The following is a 21,624-nucleotide window of genomic DNA, read 5'->3' as shown; positions in this document are numbered from 1 at the left end:
AGTATCTGTGTCACAACAAGTGTGCAAACGCTGGCTGATAGACGCGACGTGAGGCAATCCCACTAGTCTGGGGCGGTATTGCCCACATCCCTCGTGCATTAATTGTGGTTAATTCGGCTTATCGGCTTGTTGGACGCTAGTCGTACGAGACAAGCTCGATGGACCGGTAAACGTGACGAGAATTGAGAACGTATTGCAACGATCTCACATATCGGACCGTATCTCGTATGTAAACAAATTTCGATTTAAATCCGAAAAGAATCCCCGAAAAAACGCAATGTCCCTTGCACGTACCGAAAAGAAGCTGCAACAGTAAAATTAAATGATTAGCGACAAATTATACAGAATTATTGAAAAGAAACAAATTAAAATAATTGAAACGAAGGAAATGCCAAAGGAGGGAAACTGTAAACATAACTGTTCAAAGGAGAAATTAAGAAGAGTTCTTCGAAAATGTTAAAAATGTTTGCTCATTAGTATTAAATATTTGCTCCCATGTCATTTTTCCCCCTATTCTACAAATCGTCAATAATGTGATTTGATTTCTCTATTGCAACTTTCCTCTCTAATTTCGTTAACGTAGTACGTTTCTCGTTCCGCGTATCTTGATTTCTTTTCTCAAAAAACATCTTTAACGTCTTGGAAATCACTTTGTATCTCGGCTGTAGCTTCTTCATGGTACATGCAAGAGACAGTGCGAAGAAGTAATTTAGTACGACCGACGCGGTGGACACGGGATCGACAGTGAGATCATTGCGAATACGGCTGGCTTCTCGTGTCACGTTTAACGCACGTCTAACGTCGACGAGGCTTTCATAACCACAATACTTTGCGAACCACAGTAGTCTGTGTCACAACAAGTGTGCAAACGCTTGGCTGATAGACGCGACGTGAGGCAATCCCACTTTCTGGGGCGGTATTGCCCACATCCCTCGTGCATTAATTGTGGTTAATTCGGCTTATCGGCTTGTTGGACGCTAGTCGTACGAGACAAGCTCGATGGACCGGTAAACGTGACGAGAATTGAGAACGTATTGCAACGATCTCACATATCGGACCGTATCTCGTATGTAAACAAATTTCGATTTAAATCCGAAAAGAATCCCCGAAAAAACGCAATGTCCCTTGCACGTACCGAAAAGAAGCTGCAACAGTAAAATTAAATGATTAGCGACAAATTATACAGAATTATTGAAAAGAAACAAATTAAAATAATTGAAACGAAGGAAATGCCAAAGGAGGGAAACTGTAAACATAACGTTCAAAGGAGAAATTAAGAAGAGTTCTTCGGAAATGTTAAAAATGTTTGCTCATTAATATTAAATATTTGCTCCCATGTCATTTTTCCCCCTATTCTACAAATCGTCAATAATGTGATTTGATTTCTCTATTGCAACTTTCCTCTCTAATTTCGTTAACGTAGTACGTTTCTCGTTCCGCGTATCTTGATTTCTTTTCTCAAAAAACATCTTTAACGTCTTGGAAATCACTTTGTATCTCGGCTGTAGCTTCTTCATGGTACATGCAAGAGACAGTGCGAAGAAGTAATTTAGTACGACCGACGCGGTGGACACGGGATCGACAGTGAGATCATTGCGAATACGGCTGGCTTCTCGTGTCACGTTTAACGCACGTCTAACGTCGACGAGGCTTTCATAACCACAATACTTTGCGAACCACAGTAGTCTGTGTCACAACAAGTGTGCAAACGCTTGGCTGATAGACGCGACGTGAGGCAATCCCACTTTCTGGGGCGGTATTGCCCACATCCCTCGTGCATTAATTGTGGTTAATTCGGCTTATCGGCTTGTTGGACGCTAGTCGTACGAGACAAGCTCGATGGACCGGTAAACGTGACGAGAATTGAGAACGTATTGCAACGATCTCACATATCGGACCGTATCTCGTATGTAAACAAATTTCGATTTAAATCCGAAAAGAATCCCCGAAAAAACGCAATGTCCCTTGCACGTACCGAAAAGAAGCTGCAACAGTAAAATTAAATGATTAGCGACAAATTATACAGAATTATTGAAAAGAAACAAATTAAAATAATTGAAACGAAGGAAATGCCAAAGGAGGGAAACTGTAAACATAATGTTCAAAGGAGAAATTAAGAAGAGTTCTTCGAAAATGTTAAAAATGTTTGCTCATTAGTATTAAATATTTGCTCCCATGTCATTTTTCCCCCTATTCTACAAATCGTCAATAATGTGATTTGATTTCTCTATTGCAACTTTCCTCTCTAATTTCGTTAACGTAGTACGTTTCTCGTTCCGCGTATCTTGATTTCTTTTCTCAAAAAACATCTTTAACGTCTTGGAAATCACTTTGTATCTCGGCTGTAGCTTCTTCATGGTACATGCAAGAGACAGTGCGAAGAAGTAATTTAGTACGACCGACGCGGTGGACACGGGATCGACAGTGAGATCATTGCGAATACGGCTGGCTTCTCGTGTCACGTTTAACGCACGTCTAACGTCGACGAGGCTTTCATAACCACAATACTTTGCGAACCACAGTAGTCTGTGTCACAACAAGTGTGCAAACGCTTGGCTGATAGACGCGACGTGAGGCAATCCCACTTTCTGGGGCGGTATTGCCCACATCCCTCGTGCATTAATTGTGGTTAATTCGGCTTATCGGCTTGTTGGACGCTAGTCGTACGAGACAAGCTCGATGGACCGGTAAACGTGACGAGAATTGAGAACGTATTGCAACGATCTCACATATCGGACCGTATCTCGTATGTAAACAAATTTCGATTTAAATCCGAAAAGAATCCCCGAAAAAACGCAATGTCCCTTGCACGTACCGAAAAGAAGCTGCAACAGTAAAATTAAATGATTAGCGACAAATTATACAGAATTATTGAAAAGAAACAAATTAAAATAATTGAAACGAAGGAAATGCCAAAGGAGGGAAACTGTAAACATAATGTTCAAAGGAGAAATTAAGAAGAGTTCTTCGAAAATGTTAAAAATGTTTGCTCATTAGTATTAAATATTTGCTCCCATGTCATTTTTCCCCCTATTCTACAAATCGTCAATAATGTGATTTGATTTCTCTATTGCAACTTTCCTCTCTAATTTCGTTAACGTAGTACGTTTCTCGTTCCGCGTATCTTGATTTCTTTTCTCAAAAAACATCTTTAACGTCTTGGAAATCACTTTGTATCTCGGCTGTAGCTTCTTCATGGTACATGCAAGAGACAGTGCGAAGAAGTAATTTAGTACGACCGACGCGGTGGACACGGGATCGACAGTGAGATCATTGCGAATACGGCTGGCTTCTCGTGTCACGTTTAACGCACGTCTAACGTCGACGAGGCCTTCATAACCACAATACTTTGCGAACCACAGTAGTCTGTGTCACAACAAGTGTGCAAACGCTTGGCTGATAGACGCGACGTGAGGCAATCCCACTTTCTGGGGCGGTATTGCCCACATCCCTCGTGCATTAATTGTGGTTAATTCAGCTTATCGGCTTGTTGGACGCTAGTCGTACGAGACACGCTCGACGGACCGGTAAACGTGACGAGAATTGAGCATGTATTGCAATGATCTGACTAACCGGTCCGTATTCCGTATTTATACAAATTTCGAGCAAAATCCAAAATATTTCTGAAGAAACGTACCGTTTATTGCACGTGAGGTAGCTTCAATAGAAATGTTAAATAACACACGAAAAATTAATGAAAATTTATGAAAGGAATAAAACGTTGAGAAAGTTATGAAAGGAATAAAACGTCGGGACGGAGACGTTATTGCAGAAGGGAGATTTTAAACGGAATTTGTGATGGAAGAAAAGAAAAAACGATTCCTGCAAAAGTCCGTGGATTGGCGCTTTGATGTGAATTAGAATTGCTTTTTATAATTTTTATATTTAATTTTGTTTAATTTGTCATTTCTCAATTTCATCTTGAATGCACATTACATATGACATTAAACATATTGATTTTGAACTAATTAATGGTATAATTAATTTTTATAGCAATTAATATACCTAACTATTTTTTTACATTTTCATCTTTATGTCACATTCTATGCAAACGCTATTTTGACTTTGCAAATTGAAATATATTTATTTATATAAAAAACAATCTTTATTATTACGACACCGATTATTCTGTCCGCGAACATATTACACGCGCTATTAAAATAAGTTTCCGTTTTCTATTCTTTTAATTTTTGAAAAATATCTTTTAACTTCATACAATTATGAAGTAACTATTTTTTTTAACACTGGATGTTTTATTTTTGAAAAATTGTTAACAATATAATTCATAATTTTGCAATTTATATTAATTTTACAATATGAATATTTTAGATTATGCCTGAGATTCTTATGTTTGCACAACGTTTATGTAAAATGGGAAATAATTGTAAAGATACAACGAATAAGAAATGGTAAAATTGAATCATCATAGACCCAGTATAATATAATAACTATATTCATAGCGACTAGATAATTTTATATGTCTTATCTGTGGAAATCTTTGTACTAATTGTGTTAATAATATTTTTATCATATTGACACTCCATCATTATTTTAAATTATGCACTTTTTCTTTTATGATTTTGACATACTAAAGATGGCCCATTTTTTAACCGAAACGTATCTATAATTTATTATCTTTATGTATATATATATATATATATATATATATATATATATGTACATTTAAATACAATTACTCGGTAGAAAATTTTTTATGTATGAATATGTCTAAATATGTATAAACATAAACACGCATAAATGTTCACACGCATAAACATGTATAATTATGTATAAAATATGTACATACATGTCCATACATCCTTTTTTTTGTAAAATTACTTTTCAGTGTAATAAAGATAATAATAGTAATATGAAAACATAAAAAATTAAAGAGATAATTTTCGCATTGTTTGTTTAAAAAAAACAAGTTTGAAAAAATATAAAAAGAATTGCTCATGCATAATTATGCATAATTTTATATATAATTATACATAAATAATTTTTTGACATTTCTTCAAACTTGATGTTTTCTAAAACAAATAATGCGAAAATTACCTTTTTAATTGTTTTTAATATTTTTACATTACTATTATTATTTCTATTACGCTAAAAATTAATTTTACAAAAAAGAGGATGTATGATCATGTATGGACATCACGTATTCATATAAAATTATATGTTTATGAATATTTATACATGTTTATATATGTTTATACATGTATGATAAATTTTTTATCGATTACTGCGTAAAAAAACCCAGCGTTGTGACTTATAAGCTCCTTATCAATTGCATTTATATCATTGTTATATCATTTATATCTAGTTGTAATGTGTATTATATGAAAATATCTTTTTTGTAGGCAAATTTTAATGGAAAAAACGTTAATATAATTTAAAAAGTTTTTGTGTGTTCCGCGACGAGTAACTTATGGGATTTTATGTCACTTATTTTGTTTTATTTGTTGTAAATTTATTTTGTCAATCAACCAAATAAATAAGTTACAATCTATTATGTTAAAATTGATGCTGTGTGTTCAAGAATTAATTATTTATAGTCATATGTAGTTTTGCATTTTATATCCTTTTATATATATATATATATATATATATATATATATATATATATAAAATACAATAATGTTATTACAATGACTGACTAATCTTATCTTATACATATACACACACACGTGTGCACGCGTAATATTTTTTTAAATGTACATATTTTTTCTTTGCACCAATTTATAGCATATTTAATCTTGGATGGATATTTGGAAATGGGATTAAGGAAAATATATGCATAACTCCTCTTTAATTATAGGTTTTGCTATATCAAAATATTCTTTATTTTTATGTCACATACACTGAATATGTAAATATCCTGTATTAATTTAAAAATAAAAAATCTGTGGAAATCCTTGTATTTCAAAATTTATAATATTTTGTTTATCCGAAACTTTATTTTTTTCTTTATTATTTTCTTCTTCATTATTTATTTTATCAATTTTAATTAAAAACCAATTATTTCAATAATTTTTTTATATTCATCAAGCTTATTTTTATTAAAATGCAATTTTTTTATACACAAATATTTTTTCTGATTTATATTGTTAGTATAGAAAGGAATTTTTGTTCGATATTCTTTTGAATTAAAAAATTTAATTATTTCTAATATGCGTGAATCAAATAATTCAGTAAAATTAAATGTATATATGTTCTTACTTGATTTATTAATATTGTATACAATTTATATAACACTAATTCATCATTGGATTCTATTTCATTCTTTTTTTTTATATGTATACTTGTGTAAATACCCAGAAAAAAATATTATATATATTATAGACATATTTTATAATTTTAATTATATAATTGTATGAAAAATGTCGAATTTTAATGTAATTATATATAATTTTATATAATTATATATGAAACATTTTTTTCCAGGTAGAAACATAATAGCTTCAAGCACAAGAGCGCACCAAGACGCTGATCATGTTGACAAATAATGATAGGTAAATCCAAGATTAAATATGTATCATAATCGTTTGTAACTGATCCATTTTTAAATAATGGTTCTATAAAGGGTTATATTCATTTTTAATATAATAATAGATGTGTACATTTTTCACAGATTCGTTACCTGATAAAATCTTTGTCACTCACCGACTGATGCCCCAACCTCTCAGTACAGAGCCGTGCAAAGTCTCCATTTTACTACACTTTCACTAACCGGCTAATGATCTGATCGCGGCCGAGTGACTGCGTATACCAATAAAAGAAGAAAAAGAAAGATCGATTAATGTGCAGTAGTGAAGTTATCAGCTATGTGGTTACATGATTCTGTAACATATAAATACAAGATACAAATTAAAATAGTGTTCAAAATAATCAATAATTAAAAAACTAATTTTTATACACATTAAATTTTTCAATAGTTTTTCAATTATAATCCATTAAAATAATTATACATTTTCTCAAAATTGTCTTTATGAGAATAAATTTCCGTAACATTTTAGATTAATTCTTTTTTTTTAATTATTATTTTTAATCATCGATAAAACAAGTTAATGGGAAGAAATGACTAATTTTTTATGCAGTAAGCTTGCTTACCGCAAAGTTCCATTGTTTTTCTTGAGCTTCCTCTTCCTCCTCCTTTTCATAAAATTGTCAAGCCTGTTTTTCACCTCTTTTTTTTTCTTTTTGCTTTGTGACAGCACCTATCAGTTGAAACATAATTTGTTAAAAAATTGTTTACAAAATAGTTTGTTAAAATTAAATGCAGTTGCAAATAATTGCTAAGGGTGCGCCCCGTTTTGCGCTTACAGTGCTTGTAAATATTATTTATCCTCGTTTGATATTTGATAAACAAGGATAAACTAATGCTTACATTGTGTGAAAGCGGAACGCACCCTAAATATTATGCGACCATGTCATATTTTGTTCGTATAGTTGATATTAATTAGACATGATGCATAGTTCATGTTACTACAGCAGAAAAATAAGAACGCAGGAAATTTATTATGTTCGATACTCGCGATACTTTACAAATAAAATTTAGACATTGGAATGCATCTAAGTTGGCGAAAGATTTCTACACAATTGACTTTATATGCGATATGCTATGCGGCTGCACGAGTATTGTAAAATATGTGTATGTTATGTATGCTCGAACGAATTATCCGCATACTAGTGCCGAAACTATATTACACAAAAAATTATTAGATATTTTAAGAATTAGATAAAAAATAAATATAAATTTTATTTACCAATTCAATAAGTCGCAACAGCACTCATTTGGAGTCAATCATCTCGTATTCACCACATTCTGCAAATAAAACAAAAAAAATGCAATTAATATATCGAAGTGATTTCGTCTTTCGCGTAATCAATTTTATACGCCAAGAAACGGCGACGTGTCATCGCAGCACGGTGATCTTTCTCTTAGTGAATATTAAATCTATAATTGCGCGAACACACACGTACACACACAACATTAAGTGTTGCAATAAACAACTAATATAGGTTTAATATAAGTTTCAATTATCATTTGATTATATATGCCAATCGTCTCTTATATTTGCTCTTCATTTACAGATCGAGATGTGTAAATGAAGCGTAGTTGTAATTAAGATGGCGAGACAACTTCGTTTTTGTGCGATTAATTTCGCGTGCCAAAAGCGATGCGAACGACGCGGCGTAATGATGTACTTCTCACTCTTGGCGTCGCGTTCATGAATTTTCCGTATTTCGAAATGTATATGATGCTCAAAATGCGGAAATAACAATCATAAAGGGCAAGCGTATATTATAATATACGCTCTTCTTTTATGACTATTATTTCCATATTGCAGATTAATATTCGAAAAATCTCATTGTCGATTATTTAAGTGATATACTTTTGACGAACAAGTTTTACGAAATACGCGTTCGAACGGATTATTAACATGCGAATACTGAATCTATAGTCACGCGATAGTTAAATATCGCGTATGAAAATATATATTCAAGTTATACATTTAGATATTATATAAGTTTTAATTACCATATTTGATCACGCGTGTCCACTTATTTGAGAGCCAGTCCGCTTCGCCGTGTCATTCCCTATCCGCCGAATCTCACGAATGGAATGTGAATGCGATCGAAATAAAGAAGCAACGTCGTTTTCCGTGTGCGGCCAACTTCACGTTTAAAAAGCGACGCGAGACGCAACGACACGACACGACGTTGCGCGTCATTTTCGACCGAACGAGTATGCGAGAAATATTTTTGATCGAATAATCAGTATGCTATAGTACTATACTAGACTCTGTAATACGCGATATTTACACTGTTACAAAGTAAAGGCAAAGTTAATTATTGATTACCTTAAGAAATCCAACGATGAACGATCCTTTCGTGCCATTTCTCGTCGTTTTATATTCAGCAGAGATTAGAATATGAAGAAAAAGTCACAATCGATTCGAAGACAAGCCTGCGAACTTTCCAACGTCGTTTTATATTCAGCAGAGATTAGAATATGGAGAAAAGTCAATCGATTCGAAGACAGGGCTGCGAACTTTTTCAACGTTAAAATGACAGGACGTACTCCCGTCCCCTGCTCGAGTCACAAAAGCGTGAAATCGAGAATTACGCGCTATTTATATGAGCCGTCAAACGGCGAACCCCACCACTCGCATGCCAGCCAATGAGCGCAATGCCTCGCTGCGAATGTGGTATATAAACGCTACGCAAAAAATTTTAGTCTTTTTTGGAATTTGGAGCCGTGCGTTTCATGATGCTAAGGAAGCCTGTACGCATTCAGCAAGCGTTTTTACGATGTTAGCATGTAATGTGTGTTCAATGCATAGTTTATGTATACAGTATATTATGTATACTGTCGAATTTCAAATATAAAAGTGTTTTGAATTCGGGCTAAAAATTATATTCTTTCCAAAAATTAAAAACCAATTAGAATAAATAAATGAAGGCTATCGAAAAAATTATATGAAAGAAAAATCGAACTTATAAAATAATAAGCAATTATAAATTGTAAATCATTGAAACACCGCGCAAGTATAGAAATATACTTATTACTTAAAGTTCTATAGTAAAATTTTAAATCAAAAGATTAATATAGCAATACAACTCCACCGAGTTTTATTTTATTGTTAGGTATTGAATATATAATAATCATTACGCTCTCTCTCTCTCTCTCTCTCTCTCTCTCTCTCTCTCTCTCTCTCTCTCTCTCTCTCTCTCTCTCTCTCTCTCTCTCTCACTTGTGTATAAAATGAAACGACGACATTAGATTTTTTTGTATAATATGTGCGACATTGGAAAATGGACTGAATGAAATTATATCGACGGCAGAGAGAAACCTGAGCGAGGACATATTGTTGTGTAGTTAACATCCATTTCTTCAGAGGGCGGTAATAGTAGCGCGGCAGCATTTTGCGGTTACAAGTTTTGGGCCGTTACGTCCTCTCTCAGATTTCTCTCTGCTGATATATTTAAATCACAATTTCTTTCAAAAATAAAAAAATTCAAGAAAATGGTTGATTTCTTTTTCAAATATTTTCTCTGTTTTATTGTAAATGACGTTTAATGACGTGCCACATGGCGGGGAGGAAAGGCGGGAAAGCATCAGCTGGTTAGTATCATGGCGTAGAACTGCACGTAAGAATGATTTTTATCTGATGTCTTCTTTCTTCATATTTCCTGTTATTTGTCGTAAGTAAATGTTAATAAGTGACGTTATGTCAAAATCAGGATATATCATATGCTATTGTTTGCAGATACGACCTAACGCACAGTTCTTTATGTGTGCTTAATTTATGTTTACCTTCGCTGTGCAGTTACAAGTAAATCACCATAAGCTAGAGAATGGATTATAAGGCACGCCGGCGTTACACGGCCGTTACAGATGTGAATGATGTCAACAATGATTATCCTCACGACATACAAATGTACGATGTGCCACCGGTCGGTGAAATATCGCTGGAAGAGTTTCAAGAGCTAGGATTTGATAGATTGAAAGGTAGCCTTCTCTTCTATGCCTCTGTATTCAGTTATTGGTATTAAACGTTTTGTTCAGCAAAAGATACAGATAACATAGATAGCATAACACAGTGAATCATTACATTCTTCTAATTTGTTGATGTTAAACAAAAATGAAATAATCGAGGATATTTTCTTTTTAATGACAAGTATCATTCTATCTTTGTTACTTATTGAATGTCAAGAAAGATAGAATGATGTTTATGTCGATTTGTGTTACTAAATGAAAAACATCCTGCATTACACTCTGTTTCTTGCTGAAAACTATCCATTATAATTGTATATTGTAATCGCGATTGACTTTGTTGCAGTGTTACGGTTGGTAGAGACAACAAATTGCAGAAGCGATCTGAAAACGCAGGAAGATCGTAAGAAAGCTTTCGCCGATTGTTTGAAATCTGATGGATTGAAATACTATGCAAATCTCTTATGCGCTGATGGGTCCAATCCGCAAGCAGAAGAGCATTCACAGATCAGAAGGAAAGATCACATATCACATTTTATCTTAAGACTAGTGTACTGCCATAACATTGAGCAAACCAAGTGGTTCCTTAATCAAGAAGTTGAATTTTTCAAATTAAGATTTAGCTCATTAGATAAGAAGGGCATTGAACGTCTGTTAAATATTACCAACATGGATTGTATACTTGTATGTTTTATTATATTTTAATAAGAAATTAAAAGGTAACGTATATGTTATAATCTGATGATCATTAATGTTTCTTAAGATTTCACAAGATGAAAAATTTGAAATGAAAGAAGAGCTTTCTTCGTCATGTGGAAAAGTTACGAATATTGATATTGCTGATATTTATAAAGTGCCTTTTGAGAAAGTCTGTGATTTGATCAGAGGACGCAAAGTATACCTCAAAGCAGGGATGGCATACATCACTCATATGGATCTAAGTTCTGTGTTTGTCTCCTATCTTAAAGAAAACCTAGTTACAGGATTAGAGGTAGAATTAGAACATAGACTTTGTTAGTTTTAAAGTAAGATTAAATTTTATTCAATGAACATTTTTTATATTTTGCAGAGTGCAAAAATTCTGTATGATAATATCTCTGATGACGAAAGATTGACTAAATATTTAACAGGTCTTCCTTCAGCCTTCTCTGGAATGGCGCGTGTCGTATGGTCAACTACAGCCACACCTATTGATAAACTAAATGATGTAAATCAATTATTATTTTAGTTTTATTAAGAATTTTATTTTCTTAAGCTTTTCACATTTAAAATCTGTTTAAACATTTTTAGTTATCAAAGATATCGTATCCGTTATGTATGAGAACACTTCATGAAGCACTCTGTACCAACAGCCATTTAAGAAATTCAGGGCGCATGCAATATGGGTTATTCTTAAAAGGTATAGGTGTAACTTTAGAAGATGCTCTTCGTTTTTGGAGAGATGCATTCTCAAAAAAGGCAGATGGAGTTGCATTTGAAAAAAAATATGCGTACTCTGTTAGGCACTATTTCGGTAAAGAGGGAAAGCAGACAAATTATACTCCATATGGTTGTCAAAAAATTATATCTAGTTCTGTTGGGCCTGGAGAATATCACGGATGTCCGTTCAGACATATGGATCGCGATTCGCTTTGCCAAAAATTAACTAGTTGCGGCGTATTCGCCTCTAGTAAGATTGATTTTATCACTATTGGAAAAAAATCAAGATTGTTCTTTTATATTCAATCTTATATTAATTTATTGTAGATATGACTGAAATATTGGACTTGACTAAGGATGGACAGTATCACTTAGCTTGTGCCAAATATTTTGAAGTCATGCACAATAAACCAGCAAGTAAACCACTTTTACATCCAAATGCATACTTTGCTGAAAGTCGTGCAATTTTAACCGAAGACGATGGTAAAGGTAAGAAAAAAGAAAATTAAAGAATAATTTTTTACTATTCGTATTGTGTATATAACATTTATGTGTTTTATTTGCAGATATTGATAACAAAGAAAAGTTCTCTCAAAGTACGGTTGGAACTCCTGGAAGCTTATCTTCAAGGAGAAGTGATAAATATCCTACACCTTCTAGAAATTCAGAATTTTCTGGAACTCCAAAAAGAAATGATAGATATGCTACACCAACGAGAAATAAAGATACGATCGACACACCTCTGAGCAAAGATCGAAAAATGAGTTATGAAACACCAAAAAGAAATAAAATGACGCCAGTAAACATCGCAGAAATGCTGAATGACGATGATTTTACAGAATTTATGGATATAGATATGGATCAGAATTAACAAAACATTGTCTTTCTGTAAATGTATATTTTTTATATTTAATTCACAAAATTTTTCCAAATATTTTTTATTCTATTTATCCAATATCAATAGTAGTCAAAATTTTTTAATAAATACTGCTTATATGTACATAATACCAATCTTTAGATTTTTAACTGTCATAATCCATAACTTTTAATTATTATGACTATTTACAGAAAAAAATTTTTCAAATAAAAATTAATTAATTTTTAGCATAAAATCCAACTAACTATATTTTAATAAGCTGCTATTCAAAATTTCAAAAATGCTCTCCACTCATTCCCGAGAGGATTTCGAACATTTAATTATAACATTTAAAAAGCTTCTTTATAATCGATAACTTGTATTTTTATCCGATTCTTGAGATACCTTATTGCTGTTCTATATAATTCATGTATGAAAATAAAAATCAATTATTTTTATAATAAAATTAATTATTAACTTTTTACACTTAAAGAACTGTAAGGAGTCAAGTGTATCGAATTTATAACACGAAAGCTCTTGAAACATACATCAGTTGAAAGATGTCAATTATGTATAATTTTTGCACAATTTATACGTAGCTGTTGACTTCTTTCAGCCGATGTTTTGATAGAAAATTCGTGTTAACGTCCTGCACCATTAACTCCACTAGCCTCTGTAGATCATATTTATGCTGCCATCCCCAATCCCGTCGTGCTTCGCTATCGTCAAAAACTTGCGGCCAGCTTTCCGCTAAAATCAATGTAATAACAAAATTTCTAATTTAAATATTTGTTCATAATCGAATTACAGTATATGTTCAAAATACCTCTGGCGAAAATAATATCTCTTTTACATTTCGTTGTCAAATTTCACCTTCTAAAAGCTTCGTTTATGCTTCTGTCACTCTCTCTTTACATTCAACTTATGCTCTAATTTTTATTTTTGCCAGAGACATTATCATACATACGTACCAATAAGCTGTCGTTTGTCAGGTTTATAAGTAATTTTCAAATCTGGTATATGTTTGAAGAGTTCATTGAACAATTCCTCAGGTGTGAAGCTCATAGCTGTAACATTGTAAACACGTCTACGCAGTAATTTTTCAGGTGTATTCAAAAACTGAAAAAGCGCCGACAGACAGTCCTCAATGTATATCATCGGCAGTCTTGTGTGAGGTTCCAAGTAGCACTCGTATCTTTTGTTTAACAATCCCTCGTGAAATACTGCTACAGCGTAATCTACAGAAGAATAAAGAAAACTAAAGATTATTGTCAAATCTATCAAATGTATAACACACATTTTCAAATAAAATGAAGAAAGTAAAATCTGCAGATAGATAAATGTAAACTTCATCTAATGATTATTTTTTTAATTATTTAATAATTTAATAATTTATATTGTCAGATGGAATTTATTTTTCTTATACATTTTATAATTAATTTTTTCTAAACACATTTTTCTAATAATTAATTCCGATATAATAATAAATGTTCCTCTATTGATTCGCTCAAAGTACAGAAACGAGATGATTAAATAAAAGTGATGATGTGTTTGTAGAAACCTGTTTTTTATCGATGCTGACGATTTATGCATTGCAAAATGAGGAAAAAAAGGTGACCAAGAATCGAGACTCATTATATTATTTGCTAGTAGCATTGTCCTTGAGAAATGATACATTCTACCATTATGTAGTTATCTTAAACGCCGTTAATGCTCTAGTTCTTCGTAAAAGGAGGTTTAAAAAGATATCAATTTTCAGTTATCAGCCTATTCTACATGCAGCATTAAGCGTTCTTTGAGCATGAATATAATTATCTTGTTAGAAATCGGAAAAGTTAAACACGCAATATTCGTTTGAAAAATATTTTCATTGAAATATTTTACTCAGCGAAAGATTATATCGGTTTGTCGTTTAATTGATGATTATTTCTCAATGGATAATATTTCTTTGCAGCGAATTCTTAAAGAAATATCAACAGATAAATGCATTTAAGCGTGATGGAAATAATTTATATCGGTAAATCCTATTTTTATAATGGTAAACAAATCGGATTATAGTATGCTTTAAACTGTAAAATATAAAACATTGTAAAGCATGTTCGCGCGTGTTTTGCTCATTTGTATCAATGTAGATTAACTTTAATCTCGATTTAACTTACTTTTGATCTTCCTCTAGTTCGAAGAGTTAGAAAAAGATAATTTATAGGAATAAATTACATCGAAATTAATCATTGCGAGGAATGAATATCTGTCTTGCATTTTGTTAAAAAAAACACTCAACTAGTAGTTAAAAATGTATATTAGATGTACAGTCTCTGCAAAAAGTATCTAGAGTTGAAATTCTACTTTCCATCTAAAAATTGTTATATACATATAAGACAGTTTAATAAAAAAAATTAATGTTTATATTTAATAATACAATTTCATAGTTTAAATGAAAATTTCTTCATTTAATTTTAATTTTTTTTTTAAATATGTCTACTTTTTATTAAAATTATTTGTTTATTCAGGCTTTAAATCACCGCTAAAATATTTATTACTTTCAAATACAATAGAAAAACCTGTAATTTTTTTCATAATTTTTTTTATTTTGTTAAAAAATACGTGTAATACATTTTTTAATGTGCCATCAGGGTAAAGAAAAGGCGACATTCTCACCTGTAGTGCCGCCGCCGGGTGGATCACTGCTAATTACGCCGGGAAATCGAAGACATCGAAAGTCGAGACCAAAACGATGATGATAATACTCTCCTAAGAGTTCAGCATGGACCTTGCTGACACCGTAAATCGTTCGAGGTCGTTGCACCGTGACATTCGGCGTGGGATTCCTTGGCGAATCGGGACCAAATGCGCCAATCGTCGATGGTATGAAAATTCTCAGATTATATTGCTTCGCTAATTCGATAACGTTATGCATTCCTGTCAGAAAAATAGATAATGAATTAATTACCCAATCAGCAAACAATATTTTTAAAATGTTTTTTAAACATGCAGTGTACGCTGCATACCCAATCAGCAGACAAATATTTATAAAGATTCTTAAAGTCTTTAAAAGAATTACATATACTATCTTGGCCAACAAGTATAAAGCACCTCCACAAATTGACATCAACATTTTATATGTAACAAAAATTAATTAAAAAACAATTTTATTAAAAAAATAATATTTATTTTTCTAACAATTTTAATATTTATATCCCTCCTTGGCTTTTTATCGCTTTTCGAAGAAAATGCATTAAATTGAGAATGCTTTATATACTTAAATTATGACCAATTCAGCTTCACGCGAGTTTTAGCCCAAAATGATCTCGGTTCCATCTTTCAAGCATGTTTTCGTAAATTGTGATATCGCGTTTCGATTGCTACTTTATGTCCGCTTTCTCCCGGACACTTTCTTCCCTTCATGATCACGACCGCATCATAATTAATATCGTAATGACAATTAATTCACTCGTCGGCACAACATTCCATTTCACTTTGGACGCAATTTGCGGAAAACCACGTATATGTCCTCGCACGAGAGGTTTTGCGTTTTATCAAATATTAAAGAAAAAATAATAAATAATTATACACGCTAAAGACACGAAATTTTGATCTGTTGACATGATATAAATATGGATCATATCATTTTCAAAATTAAGAACGATCGTAAATATGAATAAATCAATACATAGAGAACGCCAATGTCGGTCAAAGTTAAATATTTCAAATAATATGATATATATTCTTTATTAAATCGATTTTATTTTAAGATATTATAACGTTCGGACATTCTTTTTATTAAATTTGTTTCAAATATGATTGTCCGCCGAAACATTCGGACTTTCAATACAATCAGTTTGAAACGCTAATAATTATGTCGAATGTCCGAATGTTTCGGCGTGCAATCATATCTTAAAATAAATTCGATTTTATAAAGAATATATATCGTATTATTTGAAACATCTATCTTTGACGGGCTATTATTGGTGTTCTCTATGTATTGATTTATTCATTGTTTTCTTTACCTTCGACATTGACTCTGACGGCTAGCGGTACGTTTTGTTCACCTACAGCGCTAAGTAGAGCGCTGAAGTGGATGAGCCAGTCGATTCTGTAGTCCACGACTATCTTCTGCAGACCCTTGAAGTCGAGGATGTCGGCGAAGATGAAAGGTCCGTTCTGTAAGCTCTCCTCCGACGGCTTGATAATGTCTGACAGTATGACATTCTCATTGCCGTAATTTCGACGAAGCAACTTCGCGCATTCCGTGCCTAATTGCCCGAGACCACCTGAACAAAAATCGCACACGGCGTGAGAATTTGCTCGGCAAAGAAAGCCTTTTCTTTCTTAGTAAAACGTGGATATATATATATATATATAACGTCATCCTTGTAATATTTTTCTATATTCAAAGGACCGCGAAAATGCTTTCTCGAACTACGCGATGACGTGTTGCGAAAACATACAATTGCATTCACGTAAGAAATATCTTCATGTATGAAATATCTTAAATCTGCTCCGAGTTCTTTTAAATATTTTAAATGTACAATTAAATTCAAAACTTATGAAAAGCGATTATAATGCAGAATAAGATGAATTATATTAATAATCGATTAATGTTATCAATCTTGTTACAAATAATTAACCTTGTAAATATAGTGTATATTATCTTTATTGATATTACATTAATAGCACCAATTAAATTGATTAAAAAAGCCTTATAAGTATTGAACAGAATTTTATTATTAAATACTTCGATGTGTTTTCGATATATTGATTATTGAATAAACAATTTTTTATTTTAACGATTATTATTACGTTTACCTGTATATAATTCTCACGAATTCTTATATTTTACGGGCTATTCAATTGGAATAGTGTGATGATGCAATCGCTACAATGCAAAAACTGATAAATAATTTGATGCTAACAAAATATCTTAAAGATGTAAATATACGAAAAATTTCATCTCAGGATTTCTTTCTACATTCCATAACGGATGTTTTAATCAATTCAACTATTAAAGCTTTGGTGATACTTGTAATAATTAATATATGTAAGGAATGTTTGTTAAAGATACATGAAATAAACAAAGTGTCATAAGACTGTATGTACACAATACAGAACTAAGTAAAACATATTAACACACGTTATCCGATATATCTTGGGGATATTTTTAGAATATTCACAGGACATACGGACATTCTCAGGACGTTCTCTGTGCTATTAGGGATATTAAGTTATTATCATCATCAATATCAGTAAATTAGTAATCAGTTGTCAATTTAATTTGTAATATTTCAGTTCTGTCCAGAAGTACGTTTCAAGGAAAATGATTTCAGCATGCAGTTTGTAGAACTGGATATACAGTAAGTCAAGTAAGAGCATGGTCGATCAGCGTGGTGTTGCATCATTTCATGTTATTAGCCTTGAGATAGGTTCGAATAGTTTCGTACGATATATCTAAACCTTTCTGCTTCAATTTTGCTTGTCCTTGACACAGTGTTAAGCCAGGATTCCGCGAAAACAGATTCACTATTTTTTTATCTTTTTTGTCCACATTGCATATCGAGTCACGTTCCGGTAAATCATCGACATTTTTTGCCACATTATATCGCTGCACCTACTTCTGTATGAATGATTTCGACTTTTTCATATATTTAGCAGCCGCTAATTGTGACATTTTTGGGTGCAGAGGAACACAGCTTCATAGCGTGATGCGTATTTGGTATTTAATGTGATTCTCTTAAGAAAGTTCAATGACAACTGAATCTTCCTTGATAGTGCATCAAGGACAAAGATGCCCTCTATGGATTCATGATAGATTTAGGGAGATATCTTTTATTAGCTTTCAGTAAAGCCGACCACGATCTTACTTGATTTACTGTATAATGTGTGTATATACAGGGTCCAGCAAAATGATCTCCCACATTTTAATCTTTAATAATTTAAAAATGTGGGAGATCATTTTGCCGGACCCTGTATATATATATATATATATATATATATATATATATATATATATATACACATATATACATATATACATATATATATATATATAAATTTATATTAAAATACTATTTAAACACAAATATCTAATTCAGACTAATAAAACTCTTTCGTTAGTTTTAATTATGTAACATATACTAATAACGAGAACAAGTTTTAGAGAAAAGAAATATTATTTAATTACTTCGTTAAATGTAATTACTCACCTGTTATTAGTATTCGTGGAGGTTTAATTGCACTTCCGATATTGACAGACTCGCCGTTATCAGATTCCTTGATTATTTTGCGAAGAGGATTGATGGTTATGTGAAAGTCTCGAACATTTCTCGTAAAATGATATGAAAATCGAGTAACACTTTTGCACAACATTATTTAAAAAAGCAATGCACTAATTAATAGTTTCGAAAAGATAAAAGATCTTATCTCGATATCTTTTTTATCGGTCTTTCTATCTAAATTTCTATTTAATTTTCTACCTAATTTTAAACAATTTGTACACAAAAAATATTATATTATTATAGAAAGAAAGATATTCTGTTTGCTATTTAAAATATCTAATATTCAACCCAAATGATTTCATTTGGGAAAAAGAAGCTTCGAAGTAGAGAACTAAAGAATTTAATCTTTCCTCCTTGGTAGTCGATAAACAACTGGATATTCGAGTAATGATTATATCACAGTTCATTTTCAAAACCTGTTAGACCACAAATGCTGTCTCACTATATATAGTCCAATAAAGGTTTCTTCACACGGAAAAAATATATCGCAGATGAGTTTGTCATATTTAGACAAACTACATCTCCAATTTGTCTCTTAAATGTTATATGTACTGAATTATTCTCTCTGCTGCACAAGATCTCAAATTGCTTTAAAAATATCCGAATAATTTCCATCATCGCATCGTTATTTCTGATTCCAATTTAAAACTCCTAAAAACATACTTTGCAAAAGAAATACACTCAAAATTTTCGTATCAATGCAAAACATGCTATGTTTGTCAATTAGTATAAAAAAAAAGATATTTCCATAAGAATTTGTGAAAAAAATAAACTGTAACGTATATACCATAAAATATACAATAATATTGCACTTCTGCTCATGTTCCAATGTGAACGAGTCTTTATGAAAATAATTTTAAATAGTTCTCAATCTTTTCCCATTTTACGCTAACTTTAACAACATCATAAAGATTGTGTTCTTGAAGTACGCATCTATTATTGAAGAATACAATGTCACGAGAAATTTCTATCTGAAGGAAGTGTTTAAGATTCATCATTTTGTCTGTAAAACAGAATTTGGAAATTTTTGTTCTACAAAGTTAAGTCTAACTTGCAACATTAATTGACGCTGTAACATTGTTATACTTTCACCTTAACAAGATGAAAAAACACGTTTATACATATGTATATTATACGACGGCTGAATTCAATGTCAGATACATGTAAATTCTGTGTTTTACTAATATTTATGATTTTACTGAAGATGGCCAGATTGTGGCCGAAACGTCTAAAGATTTTTTATTAATGTAATGAAATTTCACAAACAACATCCAGTGCTGTAATTTCATGCTCCTTATTTTATATATTTAATATAAAGTATAATATAAAGTATAAACCACGTTCGTTAGAATTATTTATCACAAAATTTTATTTACACAATAATATTTATAGAATTAATTCGATTTTATTAACTATTCTATTATGGCTATTATATTTATATAATATTACTTATTTTTAATTTATTTTTAACAATATTTAAATTATGTTAACAAAATTTATACATACAATTTTGTATTTTTGTATTTTGTATTTTCTTCTTGAATGTGTACTGTAAAATTTGTATTCTTTCCAAAAATCTAGTTGAAATTCGAATTTAGAAATTTTTACTGAATTTATTTATCTATAACACTGTATATGTGTGTGTGTATATATATATATATATATATATTTTTTTTTTGATTGAGATAATCGAAGAAGGCTTGGTTAATGCAGATCAATAGGCGATTTTTTCATCGTACGATCCAAAACTAGTTTATTGCTTAGCGAAAGTAAAAACCGAAGACGTAAGTAAGTCATTCGTAGATATCATATGAATATCAAGATGTAAAAAAACGTTTGATCACACATTTATCAATATGCAAGACATAAAGCCTTGGAAACTTTAATCACAGAGTCAGTGATTTAATAATTTTATTACATTTTTAATACATTTTTATAAGATATAACGGAATGCTCCATTAAAAGAAAAAGTTTGCAGTTATACAACTATTTGAAAATTAACGATATTTATAGCCAATTAGTTTGGATCACTGATAGATTAATTCATTATGGAAAATAATATAGATCACTGTGATATTTAATTCAAATTTATTATTTAGATATATTCGTGATAAGATTTATTCGTGTTACTTACACTTTTTGTATTCAGAATCTTTGCCAGAATATATGTTTATTTCGTTTTAGATACACAAATATTTGAAGGTTTTAAGTAACGCGAACAGATCATTGTTTATTTACGCCACTAATGTCAATGATGTCAGATTGCAACCGTAACAATATACTAAGAGCATATAGAAACACTACGCGTTTGACCGTCGAACGTAGTTAGGATTAAATAGAAATATTAAACAGAAAGTGTAAGTCATTAACTTTATAATTTTGAGCGTATGCAACTTTCTTAATATATATAAATAAACAATATGTTAATATATTTTCTTAATTATCTTACGCATATTTTATGGCAACTCCACTTTTCCAACGATAGTATTGCAAATCTATATGCATATGGATACATATTATATATTTCATTAAAATTAATTTTTTGCCCTTAGAAAATAGAAAATAGAACTTTAAGA

The 21,624-nt window shown here is 31.4% G+C and overlaps 2 protein-coding genes and 1 long non-coding RNA gene across 8 annotated transcripts; 1 reads left to right on the top strand and 2 right to left on the bottom strand.

Moving 5' to 3' along the window:
• Positions 1-501: 501 nt before the first annotated feature.
• On the bottom strand, positions 502-9,115 carry LOC105146988 (uncharacterized). Of its 3 annotated transcripts, none has more exons than XR_015547549.1 (5): positions 8,865-9,115; positions 7,767-7,825; positions 7,111-7,217; positions 6,664-6,840; positions 502-2,825 (listed from the first exon to the last, which is right to left on the bottom strand). It is a non-coding gene; the product is annotated as an uncharacterized LOC105146988 (long non-coding RNA). The 3 variants fall into 3 exon arrangements; XR_846248.2 differs by lacking the exon at positions 502-2,825 and adding an exon at positions 5,722-6,575; XR_846247.2 differs by lacking the exon at positions 502-2,825 and having other exon boundaries at positions 5,722-6,840; positions 8,865-9,114.
• Positions 9,116-9,887: 772 nt separating this feature from the next.
• Positions 9,888-12,925, top strand: LOC105146991 (DNA primase large subunit). 4 transcript variants are annotated; one of them, XM_011057675.2, is made up of 8 exons: positions 9,888-10,129; positions 10,335-10,516; positions 10,848-11,185; positions 11,265-11,492; positions 11,571-11,708; positions 11,792-12,170; positions 12,248-12,409; positions 12,487-12,925. In XM_011057675.2, exons 2-8 carry the CDS (start codon positions 10,363-10,365, stop codon positions 12,789-12,791), a joined length of 1,704 nt encoding a protein of 567 aa, XP_011055977.1. In that variant the 5' UTR covers positions 9,888-10,129; positions 10,335-10,362; the 3' UTR covers positions 12,792-12,925. The 4 variants fall into 4 exon arrangements, with proteins under 4 accessions (XP_011055977.1, XP_011055974.1, XP_011055976.1 ...); XM_011057672.2 differs by having other exon boundaries at positions 10,275-10,516; XM_011057674.2 differs by having other exon boundaries at positions 9,888-10,209.
• Positions 12,799-19,457, bottom strand: Tdh (L-threonine dehydrogenase). Its single transcript, XM_011057669.2, has 5 exons — positions 18,977-19,457; positions 16,784-17,047; positions 15,435-15,695; positions 13,748-14,014; positions 12,799-13,526 (listed from the first exon to the last, which is right to left on the bottom strand). The coding sequence occupies exons 1-5, from the start codon at positions 19,137-19,139 to the stop codon at positions 13,366-13,368; spliced, it is 1,116 nt and encodes a 371-aa protein (XP_011055971.2). The 5' UTR covers positions 19,140-19,457; the 3' UTR covers positions 12,799-13,365.
• Between the last annotated feature and the right edge of the window lie 2,167 nt (positions 19,458-21,624).

The sequence above is a fragment of the Acromyrmex echinatior genome, chromosome 15 (genome assembly GCF_024713525.1).
Source record: "Acromyrmex echinatior isolate Ae372 chromosome 15, ASM2471352v2, whole genome shotgun sequence".
NCBI lineage: Eukaryota > Metazoa > Arthropoda > Insecta > Hymenoptera > Formicidae > Acromyrmex > Acromyrmex echinatior.
The sequence above is the reverse complement of the archived record's forward strand: the minus strand, read 5'-3'. Positions and strand labels throughout refer to the sequence as shown.